Source organism: Cydia pomonella, chromosome 19 (genome assembly GCF_033807575.1).
Source record: "Cydia pomonella isolate Wapato2018A chromosome 19, ilCydPomo1, whole genome shotgun sequence".
NCBI classification, from domain to species: Eukaryota; Metazoa; Arthropoda; class Insecta; order Lepidoptera; family Tortricidae; genus Cydia; species Cydia pomonella.
Genome location: NC_084721.1, coordinates 9,168,739 through 9,183,513, shown reverse-complemented (window position 1 = coordinate 9,183,513; position 14,775 = coordinate 9,168,739). Strand labels below are relative to the sequence as shown.

Here is a 14,775-nt window from a genome sequence, read left to right as displayed (position 1 = left end):
CTGTGCCGGCTGCTGACGTACGCGGCGGCCGACGGCGACGCGCAGCCGCCCATGGACCGCTGCTCGCGCCACGCCAGCATATGCTCCGACCAGCCCGAGCCGCTAGTCGGTCAGTACATAGGTCACTAGATAACTCGGCGTCGGCGCTGTGCCGGCTGCTGACGTACGCGGCGGCCGACGGCGACGCGCAGCCGCCCATGGACCGCTGCTCGCGCCACGCCAGCATATGCTCCGACCAGCCCGAGCCGCTAGTCGGTCAGTACATAGGTCACTAGATAACTCGGCGTCGGCGCTGTGCCGGCTGCTGACGTACGCGGCGGCCGACGGCGACGCGCAGCCGCCCATGGACCGCTGCTCGCGCCACGCCAGCATATGCTCCGACCAGCCCGAGCCGCTAGTCGGTCAGTGCTTACACACCAATGCCTGTGCCTGTGCCCTTCCTGCTGCGAGACTGCCGGCCTAACGCGCTGGCTTCGGCTACGGCGACAACAATAGCTTGGAGCGAGACACAGCGATCGGACCTTTCTTTCTCACCTATGGTTGTCGCATTTGCCTGAGCCAGTGGCGCAATGTCGTGGCTGGGCCGTAAAGGTTTTTTTTCTGCCGTGTCCAATTATTTTGTCACACTTTGACATTATTTTTGTTGAGAATATTACCTGTTGAGAGTGCTAAATACCAGGGCAAAATATCTGCAGAATATATGTAACATTGTGTTTATCAACGCTTCAAATTGTGATTTTCCTACCGGATTTGTTTACCATACTTAATAGTTAGTGAAATTACTAATCTAACCAAACAATATCAATATCAGCTAAATCCATTTAATATGAAGTAGAGCAAGAAAAGTTTTTACTAATTCCTTATGAATGTTGTCAAACTGTTTGTTTCATCGTAACCGTTTTATTTAAGGACTAGAAGACAGACCAGTAGAAGAAATACGTGAACTGTCGCCCAGCGAAATACAGCAGGTCAATGACATGATGGCAGAAGCGATGAAAGAAAGTCCCAACGATACGCGTAAGTATTCAACTTGTACATAAAATATATATCAAGTGTACATATAATGTGGAGGAGATTAGATATCTGATGTACTGGGCCTTACTGCTTTTTTAATTTGAACATGAGAAAAAGTCGGATCAAAATACTCGCTGTCTCTTTGTTTTTATATACATACAGGTTGATTTTTTTATGTTTGACCTATGCAAAGCGGTTACTATGTGGGTTATACTGAACAGCATTTACTATAGGGCCAACCCCAAAATCGCGAAAAAAAATCAGTTGTTCCATAGACAATATTAACAATAACAATGTTGACATGTGAGTCACCGGTATGTATGTGACAGCAGATTTTTTTCCGCGATTTCGGGCTTGGCCCCATAGTAAAACTTATTCAGTTTGACCTACATATCCACCCCTCAGCGTATGGTCAAACAAAAATTTCACCCTGTGTGTACAATATAGCTGATTGTAATCATTCGTCGAAACACGTCAAAAACAAAATACATTTGTTACTAAATCATAGGACAATTACATTTTCAATAACATAATTAACGGCCTCCTAGCCACTAGGCCCCTGGGTACTCTGCCTAAGAAGCAGAAGGTCTCGGGTTCGAATCCTGGTAAGGGTATATGTGTTTTTAAATAAATTATGTTTATGTTTTTTTATGGGTTTGTCACAGATATTTGTTTCTGGGTCTTACTGGGGTTTACTGTGTATTTATCTATATTCTATATCTATTAGGATTACTAAGGAGAACCGCTTTTCTCAAATAACCAAAATATTGTTACAGTCGATGACGACGACCTCCACAGTTCAACAGAAAAAGAAGGTGTCGAGATATTCTTCTTCCCCGACGAGTCCAACTCGAAACGGCCCCTGGACCTTCTAGAAGAATGCGAGCCCAAGTCTCTGGACTCCGAGGACTTCCGTCCAGTGGATGAAGCGCTCGAAGCTAAACCCACTATGGTGCAGGTTGCTAAAGACCTGGGCGACCCGACATCCACGCCTAAGACTACGCCGAAGAAACCTAAACGGAAAAAGGTATGGGATTTTACTATGGACTGTTAGTCCTTTGTAATTTGCAAGGACAGGGGTTCCTTTGTAAAAAAGTGTTGCACTTAACCCATTGAACACCGCGTCATTGTGAACCTTGTGGGAATGCACGAAGGTTGATATTGGGCTGTCGCCGCGAGCGTCAGTTGACGTCTTTGGCGGTTAAGGATTAACAATATCATTATATGTTCTTATTCCGCCATCTGTTGCTTAATATAGGTTCGTCTCACTTGTTTCCTAAATACTGAATATATTAAGGATTATGTATTTAAAGACCTGTGCAATTTATTTGTCGAAATGTGCAATGCGTCTCACTCTCTCATTAAGCAAAATGTGAGATGCAAAATATGCAAATACATATTGGACTAAGAAATTGGACAGGTGAAATACCATCCTTAACTACACTACACTTGGCATGTTACGGGCTACGTTTATAAAATTTTGTTGCATTATTGACTATTTTCTTAAAGAAGGGACTGACATTGCGTTGTTATCTACACACACCCACACACACAGCATAGCGGCTTGTAATACTTTATGGAAAATAAACAAACTAAACATAAAGAAATGCTTATAAAATTGCAATTATTTGTCCTTTAGGTCAAATCCGGCGGCGACGGCAGCAACACCGACGACGAATACTGCATCATCGAATCTCAGCCCTACTGCGAGGACAACGACCTCGACGAGCCGGTCGTCAACTGGATCGGGCCCGGGCCCGTCTACATGTTCGAGAACCACTTCACTGTACCCGCGGCCCGTAGCGACGTGCTCAAGGCACCAAAGAGCTTCCCTCTACCAGTTTTGAGGTTAGTCAATACTAGAGCCTATTGCAGTATGTTTAAAGCTTAGTATTGCACAATTTTTGGGCCACTTTGTAAGTAAATAATAATATAAATGACGATTCAACGAACCATGCCATTGTCAACAGATATACGCTATGCGAGATGAGTGTGACGTGGAACATGTTCGGAGGGAGCGACTTCAAAACTACCGGCGACCCGCCGCCCTCTAAGAAGACGGTCACCATTGACGACACCAAGCAGGGCTCACCAACGCCTTCCAAGTAAGCTATTAGTTTATTATTATATTTCAGTAGAGGAATCTGTGTGGTAAGAAAACCGTAATCGTGTGTGCGTCTTGCGGAGTTTTCCTGCGGTTTTTGTCCATTGAATCGGTAAAACTATAAATTATATCTAGCAAGCCTTTAGATTCCATGTGTTGGGCGCAGTTCTTTGTAAAGGAAACTCACCTACCTACATACATATATCTAGATGTACGGCATCGTACACCATGGGGATTCTTTTTCCGCAGAGACTCCCAAGAATGCCAAGTTTAAAGTACATTTAAGTTTCATCTTCATCAATATCCTTGACAGCAATTTGGTATCAATTTCCCCCCTGAGAATTTTTCCTATATACAATATACGTGATGAGCCTTTTTAATACCACCTGTTTCAATATTTTCTTTTGATTAATATATTCTGTTAAGTTAAAATGTCATTGTTCCAGTACCGGAATCCGATTACATTTTACGTTATTTCTCAACAGACGCACTAAGGACTACGAACCGTACGAGGCCGGGCGTGCAATCACGGCCGCTTATCGCCAAGGAGTCAGCTGGTCGTCCGGCTCGGAGCGGGTCTTGCCGCGCATGAACCCGCACCCCAAGCGGCAAGAACTCAAGTCGAGGGGCGGAAGACATAGGGATCATCACACTTGTGTCAAACTGTGTCTTACTAAGGTAGATTAAAATTATAGTCTTTTTGAAGAAAAGTTTATATGAAGTTATGGAGTCAATCACAACAGTTTATCACTAAGGAGTCAGCTGGTCTTCCGGTTCGGAGCGGGTCATACCACACATGATCCCGCATCCGTCGCGGAAAGAACTCGAGTCGAGGGCGGAAGACAGGGACCACCATACTTGTATAAAACTGTGTCTTACTAAGGTATCATCTGTCTTTTTGAAGAAGACATTTATAGGCAGCTAGGGAGTCAATCATAGCGCCATCGCCAAGGCGTTAGCTTCTAGTCTTTTATTTTTGTTCACGGAATGGGCGAATGCATTTACGCACCGTCCTTTCGACCGCGGAAAGGCCATTGATGGAGGGGGTTGCTCGCTGCTCATATCCCCTCTCTCCTGGCGAGAGGGGGGAAAATTGGCCCTAGCCACTAAACCCACTCCGGCGTTTACGAGAGCGCCATGGGATCGAATACACTCCACCATCACACCCCTCGGCATCGTTCAATGAGGTAAGCTTAGCATATTATTTGTAATGAAATATTTTTTGCAACTATCAAGGTCTTAATAATAACACAGAGGGCCAGAGGCATTTTTTATAAAACAAATTGGTCGTCAACATCAGTCCTATCGCCCCACGATATAATTCCATAACGCAGCAAGGCGTACGCATATGCGTAATCTACAGATAGTGCACATTCACTGTATTTCTTTAAAGTATCTCTAAGGCGTATTTGAATCGAGATAGTTTTTCTTTGTTTCCTCTATATGTTTTTTATTTATTTAGGTGCATAGTAAGGTCAAGAGCATCTTTTTGGTATGATCGAAATTTTATTAATTTTGTTTTCATGGTATTTCATTTCAATTCTGATTCAAAGCAAGATTGCCATCACTTGTCTTACTAAAATACAATTTAATTTTACAGTACATATGGTGCTACTTTATAGCCCTAGTGCGAAAACGAGCATATTACATTACTGTGTGAACATTTAAAGGGCCATATGTACTGTAAAACGTTGTACGATACATGTGCTAATAGGTAATTCGCAACTCGTGTCGATTTAAAACACTCCCTTCGGTCGTGTTTAATTTATCGCCACTCGTTTCGAATTTCCTATTTTTCGCACTTGTATCGTAATGTACTATTATGCTGTGGTTTAGGTGTGAGCATGATCACAAACAAAACACATTTCAGCATAATGTTTTGTTTTAGGTAAAATTCCAACACGAAACATACCCCAGCAGCGGCACCCACGCGTCCCGGCAGACGCTCGCCGTGAGCAAGATCGAGGTGCTCGACCGACTGGTGTGCAGCGACATCAACAAGCTGCTCAGCCAGTACAAGCTCAAGGACGAGCCGGAGCGAAGCAATGCGCATATGGTGAGATACTTGATAAGTTCTCTATTTACTAAGACATCTGATCAAAAAAACATTGTTTTTGGCTGATATTTTGTGGGCATTTGTTACAGTTGCCTTCTCAAATTGTATCTTGACGACCGGTTTGGCCTAGTGGGTAGTGACCCTGCCTACGAAGCTGATGGTCCCGGGTTCAAATCCTGGTAAGGGCATTTATTCATGTGATGAGCATGGATATTTGTTCCTGAGTCATGGGTGTTTTCTATGTATTTAAGTATTTATAAATATTTATATATTATATATATCGTTGTGTAAGTACCCTCAACACAAGCCTTATTGAGCTTACTGTGGGAATTAGTCAATTTGTGTAATAATGACCTATAAAAAAAAAGAAAAAAAAAACTTTAATACATGATGCCATGATTTTGGCCCAACCATGTATTGAACCTTTTTTTTATAGTAGCTAACAAAAGACATGGACCGAGCATTTACATCCAAATGAAGACTAAAAAATGCCTTAGCGTCAACGCCTATTTTATCCTCGACTTATATCGGTTAATTTTCGAGGTGATAATATTCGTTTTATGCTCTCATGGTACAATCACAAATTGAAAGGAATCACGGCAGACCTCGTAGTAGATGGCACGACGAGCTTGGCGCCATTGACAAATACTGGTGGGAGGCTTCACAGGATGGGGATAAGGGAATGAAAAAATGCGAGGCCTTTGCCCAGCATGAGGAGGACACTATGGGCTCGTACATAAAATAAATAATTGTACAATCTAGTATTTACTCCTAGATATTTTTCGTTGTGTAGTCTATATTAGAATGACAGATTATGACCGTCATACACGCTATGCCAGTTTCTCCTTCAACTCAACTGCCAGATGACTAACCACCCAGTTTATGCCCAGTTGGTGATAAAGGCCGTGCACATGAGACCTGACCCAGCGCTCTCCGCGCACGAGTGCTGCCTTAAAGTATCACTACTGCCGCTACGATTCAACCTGGACCAGGATACGCTGGCGTTCCTCGTCGGATTCTTCTCCAAGCTTGGCACGGACGAAAACAATGGTAAATTAAAAATTAAGAAATAGGTGCGAGTAAACATTAAAATAATTCACACCCATCATATTTCAAACTTAATCGCCTAAGTCAGTTATACACAATCCATGCTGATATAAAAAAAGAAATAATTGAAACAAATAGAGCATTCCATCCAATTGTCAATACTAAATTATAATTTACCTTTAAATACTTTTTGGCATAAAAAAAATTAAAATATCAAGTCTAAAATCAGCTTCCTGCAATTTGTCTAAATATAAACGACCGACCGACCGACCGACCGACGACCGGACGACGACCGGTTTGACGACCGATTTGGCCTAGTGGGTAGTGACCCTGCCTACGAAGCTGATGGTCCCGGGTTCAAATCCTGGTAAGGGCATTTATTCGTGTGATGAGCATGGATATTTGTTCCTGAGTCATGGGTGTTTTCTATGTATTTAAGTATTTATAAATATTTATATATTATATATATCGTTGTCTAAGTACCCTCAATACAAGCCTTATTGAGCTTACTGTGGGACTTAGTCAATTTATGTAATAATGTCCTATAATATTTATTTATTATTTTAAACGATTCGTTTTATTTTTATATTCACAACAAAACTATATCACATCATTGTTTCTACAGATGACGACACAAAGAGCGTAAGCGGGCTGTCAACAGATTCAAGTAGCTCACGCCAGACCACACCAACACATCGGCCTCCAGTCATGAGCATAGCCAGCCACTTGAAGGACCCGCCGCCAACACCGACTTCGCTGGGAGACGCGGATGCTTTAAGCCTCAACGAAACTGGTACGATTGTATTCTCTATGTAATTTTCCACTGTAAACCTCGCAGGATCGATCTTCGGTGACAACTTTAGTAAGCCACTTGAAAGACCTGGACCAACACTCAGGTCGTCGGGAGACGCGGACTCTTTGAGCCTTAATGAAACTGGTACGATTGTATACTTTATGACTATAGAAATATAGGCTATTCCCTGTGGCAGAACTCACAGGGTTTTTTTATATTCACTCACTAGCGTAGTGAGGCACTTGAAAGGCCTGTCACTAACATCGACTTCGCTTGGAGACGCTCTTGCTTTGAGCCTAAATTAAACTAGTAAGTGCTATGTATAAAAACAGAGCTAATTTCGGTGCGGAACTCTTTCTCGCAAGGACTAATTTTGAGACTAAATAATACTGGAGTAAAATGTTGACGGATTGGCAGCTTTTGCCCGTTGGCTCATTGGGTGGATGACATGTGAAAAATCGCAGGACACTTCTGGATGAGACTAGCCCAAGGCCGGGATAAGTGGCGTACACGAAGAGAGGCCTAAGCTCATCAGTGGGCGACTGGAGGCTAAAATGACGATGATGTAAACTGTACCGTACACTTTACTAAATAAGGTTGAAATTCCAGTGATCCGAGACGACGAGCCTCTCATGGAGCCCTACGAAGCCGAGCGCCTGGTGTCCGAGAACCTCATACAACTGGAGGAAGACTTCAACCGTCTGGGCATTAGTCAGGAGAAGCCCACCACTAAAGTGGCGGTCGACCTGGAACCCGTTGATGACTCGCCGATTTACTTCAGGTATGTTTTAGAACTTTGTTTGACTGACTTGAATCATGCTAAATCGATATCGAACAAAGCTATAGCAACGAGTGACGAAAATCAACTTATCCACCTATACGCTTGTTTCCACAGGAGAGTAGTGTTTTCACCCGAGGTCCCGATCCGGTTAGACTACGTCGGCAAGCGCGTGGACCTGTCCGCGGGACCTGTGGCCGGGCTGCTCATGGGTCTGGGGCAACTCAACTGTTCGGAGCTCACACTCAAGAGGCTCGACTACAAGTGAGTACCTACAGGAGGGCAGTACCGAGGTCCCGGTTAGACTATATGCGGGAACTGTCCGCGGGACCTGTGACCGGGCTGCTCATGGGCCTGGGGCAACTCAACTGGTCGGAGCTCACACTCAAGAGGCTCAACTACAAGTGAGTACCTACAGGAGGGTAGTACCGAGGTCCTGGTTAGACTACATGCGGGACCTGTGGCCGGGCTGCTCATGAGCCTGGGGCAACTCAACTGTTTGGAGCTTACACTCAAGAGGCTAGACTACAAGTGAATACCTACAGGAGGGCAGAACCGAGGTCCCGGTTAGACTACATGCGGGACCTGCGGCCGGGCTGCTCATGGGACTCGAGTAGCTAAACTGCTCAGAGCTCACACTGAAGAGGCTTAATTGTAAGGCAGTACCTACAAATCTCATCTTCTAGTTAAGTATTTTAGATTTTATATTAAAAGAAAAAAATAAAAATTTACGCTTCCGGCAGGACTTGAACCCCCAACCTCCGCAATCCGTACGTTTGCTCTTAACCAATTGACCTACGGAAGCCTACCAGAACCTCGCAAACCCAAAGGCGTGTATACATAAGGGAAGGAATGGAAAGATTTTTCCTTTAATATAAAATTTGGAGTAACGCTCGCAGACGTATCTGCTTGTTAAAAAAATTACTTAAGTATTTTAGGCTTAAAAAATACATAGCAAAAGATGCATCCAAATAAACAGGTTTATACCAGTTTCACTTTCTTTTGTCCTTGCTATGACTTTTACTTGAAAAAATAAATGAATATACGCGGAATTTTGACCGCAAAAACATGACCGAAAGACTTTGATCTGCATGGGATCAATTTTATAATATATACTTACTCAGCCGTCTAATAATGGCGCCGTCTTGAAATTGATTTGGTATTTTTTGTTACAGACTTGGGCTACTTGGCCTAGAGAAGCTGGTACAATGGGCCTTGCACGAATGGTTGTCGGACATCAAGCGGCACCAGCTGCCCGGCCTGCTCGGCGGCATTGGGCCCATGCACTCGCTGCTGCAGTTGAGTAAGTAGTAAACATCCTGAAGTTATCTTTGATTGGTCGGGCTAGACTATAATATTTTCATGTGTTACGCCTTCGCTTTCCACCACAGAAAAAAAAACAATGGAAGCGAAATATGCCTAGATTACTATGAAAACCGTTGTCGCCGACATGTATAGGCCATATTATCTTATTTCGAAAGAGATGAGTCCTTGCCCGTTACAATAATTTGAACTTTACAGTCAAGGAAATATTGTCCACATTACACTAGGATTTTACCTTTGATGATAGTGCCATCTAGCGTCAAGCACGTACACCGGAGTTCGGCAACTCCGCAACATATGTCGCAACTAGCGTCTATGCTCTATCTCTTTTCACTTGCAATATTTTTTGTTTTTTCCTCGCACTGGCCTGAGTTGAGATGTTCGAGAACGTTCTGCAGTTTCATGTTAAATAGATAAACCTCTTTCTGTATTTGCATAAAGTAGATTTTTTGTATTGAACACAAAATTGCCTTGCGGAAAACCAATTATGTCAAAAATATTTAAAAAGTAATGGAATGTAATAAATAATGACGGTAAGTCTTATCGATGGTATGAAAGAGTTCATGGGTTATACGAGGGTTGCTACTTATATATCCGGAAACAAAAAAACAAACAAACGTACACGGCTGAATATGGTTTTATTGTTTTTCAAAGTATTCCCCTTGATGATCTATGCACTTTTGCATTCGTGTGAACCAATTTTTGAAGCACTTCTGCTACTCCGCCTGAGGTACCTCCATAACGTGTTGTTTGAATGCGTCGACAGCATCTTCAGCGGTCGAAAATCGTTGACCGCGTAATTTATTTTTTATATTGGGAAATAAATAAAAATCATTGGGTGCCAAGTCAGGGCTGTACAGCGGATGACCCGTTAATTCCACATTTTGACCTTCCAAAAATAGAGTTGTTTCGCGTGACGTATGACAGCTGGCATTGTCATGATGAAGAATGATTCTTCGTCGCTGGTTAGTTTCACGAATTTGTTCAAATACTTCCAGTAAGCAAATGGTCGTGTACCAATCTGAATTAACCGTTTTACGGTTTTCTAGTGGCACTGTAGCTACATGGCCATTAATACCGAAGAAGCAGGCCATGTTTGTTTCAATGTACTTTTTGCACGAGTAACTTTCTTAGGGTTCGGCTCATTTTGAAACACCCATACCGTTGATTGTTGCTTCGTTTCGGGATCGTATGCATAGATCCAGGATTCGTCACCTGTATAGATGTTATAAACGGCCTTTGAGTCACCACGGTTATATTTTTTTAACGTTTTATTGCACCATTCGACGCGAGCATCTTTTTGCTCCTTAGTTAAGTTGTGCAGTATCCAACGCGAACAAATTTTTTTTTTACAGCTAAATGATCATGTAATATAATGCTATTAATGCTAGTCATAGAAATACCCAGAGTCGCCTCTATCTCGCGGTACGTAACATGTCGGTCGTCCATTATAAGTTTTCGCACAGCCTCAATATTTTGTGGTACAACGACAACCGATTTCGGGCGACCTGCCTTAACTTCGTCCGTAAGCATACTACGTCCACGATTGAACTCACTAAACCAGTGATACACAGTAGTTTTAGATGGAGCTTCATCACCAAAAGTTGAAGATAGTTGATCTATGCACTGTTGTTGCGTTAAACCACGCCGAAAGTCATAATAAATCATAGCACGAATATTTTCACGAGTGAGTTCCATTCTTGCAGCGAGATGACATTTAAAACCCGTCAAAAACAAAACACTAGCGTTAATAAGAAAGAAAATATATACCGGCCAGTACTTAAAAAAGTTGAAATTTTACCATGGAGGTCAAATATACTATTTAAGAAGATTGTAATCCCGGTTTCCGGATATATAAATAGCAACCCTCGTAATTTTTGTTCGGTTAGTGTTTTTGCGCTCCAACAGTAATACGACATTTAATGAATTAAAATCGGTTAAGTAGAAGTAGTCAAAACCTCGATTGCAATAAGCACTATTTATACAAAAGAAGCAATTTAGGTATATACCTAGGTATATATACGGGGACAAGCTAAATTAAACCGTTTAATACTGGGTTAGTTACACACTTAACCTTAATTGTCGGAATTTTGATTTTATCTCACCTCTCTCTTGCAACACACTTCAAGCGTATGTTACTATTCTACAGTTTTTTTTTGTTTTCTGTGCTATTCACTAATCGAGTCAGAAAAGAAAATCAAAATTCAATTCTAAATTGAAAACTCCAGTTAAGTTCAGAGGGGTGAAGATCCGAAAATTCATACAAAATGTCTATTATTAACAACTTCATGTTTTCTTACCAATTTCATACCATATTCAGATAAGTTGTATGAAGGTGTGTGAAACGGTCATCTACTTCTGGCAAAGCCATATATTACCGTACAGCTCGGTCGTAGTGTCGTCCTACCCGATTATTACAAGTTTTTTCATCACACTTGCTCAAAAAAGATCTTATTTCATGCAGGAGTGCTGAAGGACAAAGGACTATTTTGTTCCCGCGGGAGTTATGGGGTGTGAAAATAAGCTATAACTCCCTAGGGAGTTATAGTTTTTTATTTTTTATGTCACTTATTCATACAAACCAAGTTAGCATAAATGAGTTTTACTTTTCAAATACTGACGTTTATAATTTAATATTTTTGTTTATGTTTAAAATTACTTAATTTGATTAATTTATTAGCCGTTTAAACATTTTTACATAATTTTAATCGTGGCTGAATGCCGAATAGGTCTGTGCCTTCGATGCCTCACCTGCCAAGAAATTCCAAAATTTAAGAATTATTTCGCTTAAAATTTAGTTTTTAGTTTAGTTCAGTTTTCTTCGCAAGTGTGATGAAAAACATTGTGTGTAACTGCGGGGGTAAGAATATTGCAAACTCGGGTCTTCAATTCCCTCCAGCCTGCTGCTGTTGGGAATTACCACCCTCGTATCCAAAATTTCAGTTACCCCCCTCGTTGCACAATGTACTATTGTTTGCAGTAACGGGCATTCGCGACCTGGTGTGGCTGCCGGTGGAGCAGTGGCGGCGGGACGGGCGCCTGGTGCACGGGCTGCGGCGCGGCGCCGCCTCCTTCACCGCGCGCACCGCCGTCGCCGCGCTCGACATCACCACGCGCCTGCTGCAGCTCATACAGGTCTGCCTTCATGCTGCACACACCCGATGCTGCGACGCGCCCTTGTACCTATCCGTGGTGTCAATTTCTGGCAAACTTATCCTAAAAATGGGCGCAGGCCCTGGTTCTTGTGAAACCATCTTTCCAATTCGAACTGACAACCTCTCTTAAAACTACTATTTATGATCAACTAAAGATGTAAACTATTTAATTTGTAATCACAATTTAGCGTCATAAGAATTGTTTCTTTGTGGCAGGCGACGGCGGAAACGGCGTTCGACATGCTAACGCCCGCGCCGACATTACAACTGGCGCCGGCGTACGAGCGGCGCGAGCGGCGCCGCCGCCGCCGCCGCGACCCCGCGCGCATGCCGCAGGACATCCGCCAGGGCGTGGCCACCGCCTACCACACCGTCAAGGAGGTAGGGTTTCCGGTACAATGTCGTTACATGTGACTAATGAGACGGTGTTCGATACGCTGGCATCGGTACGAGACGTATAAAATATTCTTTGCAATCGCATATAAATTTTCGGGTACATTTTACCTAAGTGTTTACCTCGCTAAAATTAACGTTTTTCTCATATGCAGGGTTTCGCGGAAACGGCAGCAACGATGGCCCTAGCCGCGCGCTGCGAGAGCGGAGTGGGCGTGCTGCGGCACCTGCCGGGCGCCGCCGTGGCGCCGCTGGCGCTGGCGGCAGGCGGCGCGGCCGACGTGCTGGGCGGCGTGCGCGCCTCGCTGGCGCCGCACGCGCGCAAGGACAGCGCCGACAAGTGGCGCGCGCACTGACCCGGTGGGTACATTCATGCCGTCTTTAGGCCGCGGACCGGATGCACGTCCAACAGATTTGTTAAGTCTACACAGTATACATTTGTCCGAGCCGGGCGACGCAATCGATAGAACCACGGCACCGCCATGGAATACGTAAGATGATATGACATGGCGCCATGACTTCGCAAGAAAAAAAAAACATAATTCCGTTGTAATTAAACTTTTTAATGAGAATCAGAAACTTAATGATTCAGACATTTTTAACTGTTCACTAACACAACCTAAGAATGCATTTAAACATTGATTATAACTGGAATTTGTTATTTGCTTAAATTTAATGCACTATGACATATATGTAACGTATTTTCTACAAATGTATCAAATCAGCAAATCACTGATTTTCATATTTCATATATATATTATATTTGTATTTGTTATTATAAAATACGCTACGCATACGCATAGGCTACGGAAACTGCTTACCATCAGGCGGACCATATGCTTGTTTGCCACCGACTAGACGTGCGCGCCGCGCTACTGTTACCCGGCGGCGGCGCGCCGACCTGTCGGGGTCGGCGTGGTGGCGCCGCGCCGGCGTGGGTATTTTTTTTTAATAAAAAAAAATCTAGCAGCTATCCAGCAGTAGGTACTAAATTAAAGAAAAATAATTGCGTATGACCGAATGAAAACTTTTATTAGGCACTTACTAACTACTGTGTGTGTAGTTAGTAAGTGCCTAATAAAAGTGTACCTAATACAAGTTTTCAGTCCTCGACGTTACCACAGATAATGGCTACAACAAAACAAACTAAAACTAAACTAAGGCGAGATGTAGATTAGATACAAACGCGGAAACTATTTTTGTTACTAAAGTTACATTTCTGATGTTGGTACACCTGTCAAACACTATAGGCTACTACAAAGTGAGAAATGAAGCTTTATAAAACTATATATAAGCCAATGCTACACATTCGATATTCGCCGTGGATGGAAGATATTTATCGACCATGTAGCAAAGTAAATTGTCGTTCGTCACTTTGAAATTAATTATTTTAGGCACTTGATTCCCAAAAGGGACGGTAGCTTGGAAGGGGCGGGAAAGGGACGGTGTGGCATTAAAAAGGACGGAAAACCGTCCCTTTTAGGACGATCTGGCAACGCTGATGACAACACGGTGAGAAAAAAGCTCGCGTCTTTACCCTCCCCGCGCCCCGCTCTTCCCCGCCAGCCACACGTTCGTGAACGCTCGGTCCAGCTCGGCTGAATTCGATTAATTTATCGCGCTTCGGCCATCTTCGGCGCGCCGAGAGAATGTCTCGGCGCGGCGCGCACGTCTACACAGACTGTGCAAGTGTTATTTTAAATAAAATCGCTGCCAACTTACTTGATCTGACATTACAACTGGAGAGTTTTTGATAGCATATAGTGTCTAAAGCTTAAAACTGAGCTTCGTAGCCCAAATATATATATATATATATATATATATATATATATATAACTTTTATTAGGCACTTACTAACTACACACACAGTAGTTAGTGAGTGCCTAATAAAAGTTTTCATTCGGTCATACGCAATTATTTTTCTGTAATTTAGTACCTACTGCTGGATAGCTGCTAGATTTTTTTTTATTAAAAAAAATACCCACGGCGGCGCGGCGCCACCACGCCGACCCCGACAGGTCGGCGCGCCGCCGCTGGGTAACAGTAGCGTGGCGCGCACGTCTAAGTCTGTGCTATAAAAATCGCTGCCAACTTAGCTTGGTCTGCAACGAC

General features: G+C 43.2%; 1 protein-coding gene across 1 annotated transcript in view; it reads left to right on the top strand.

Moving 5' to 3' along the window:
- Positions 1 to 14,775, top strand: part of LOC133528389 (autophagy-related protein 2 homolog A) — a 40,774-nt gene that overhangs the window by 23,138 nt on the left and 2,861 nt on the right. The window contains exons 24-37 of the mRNA XM_061865764.1: positions 910 to 1,017; positions 1,791 to 2,041; positions 2,654 to 2,862; positions 2,985 to 3,119; positions 3,604 to 3,796; positions 5,007 to 5,174; positions 6,065 to 6,224; positions 6,847 to 7,014; positions 7,624 to 7,795; positions 7,910 to 8,056; positions 8,968 to 9,095; positions 12,096 to 12,250; positions 12,487 to 12,651; positions 12,819 to 13,023. Of these exons, the coding sequence (XP_061721748.1) occupies positions 910 to 1,017; positions 1,791 to 2,041; positions 2,654 to 2,862; positions 2,985 to 3,119; positions 3,604 to 3,796; positions 5,007 to 5,174; positions 6,065 to 6,224; positions 6,847 to 7,014; positions 7,624 to 7,795; positions 7,910 to 8,056; positions 8,968 to 9,095; positions 12,096 to 12,250; positions 12,487 to 12,651; positions 12,819 to 13,019 (2,360 nt within the window). The 3' untranslated portion in view covers positions 13,020 to 13,023. The remainder of the gene's footprint in view (positions 1 to 909; positions 1,018 to 1,790; positions 2,042 to 2,653; positions 2,863 to 2,984; positions 3,120 to 3,603; positions 3,797 to 5,006; positions 5,175 to 6,064; positions 6,225 to 6,846; positions 7,015 to 7,623; positions 7,796 to 7,909; positions 8,057 to 8,967; positions 9,096 to 12,095; positions 12,251 to 12,486; positions 12,652 to 12,818; positions 13,024 to 14,775) is intronic.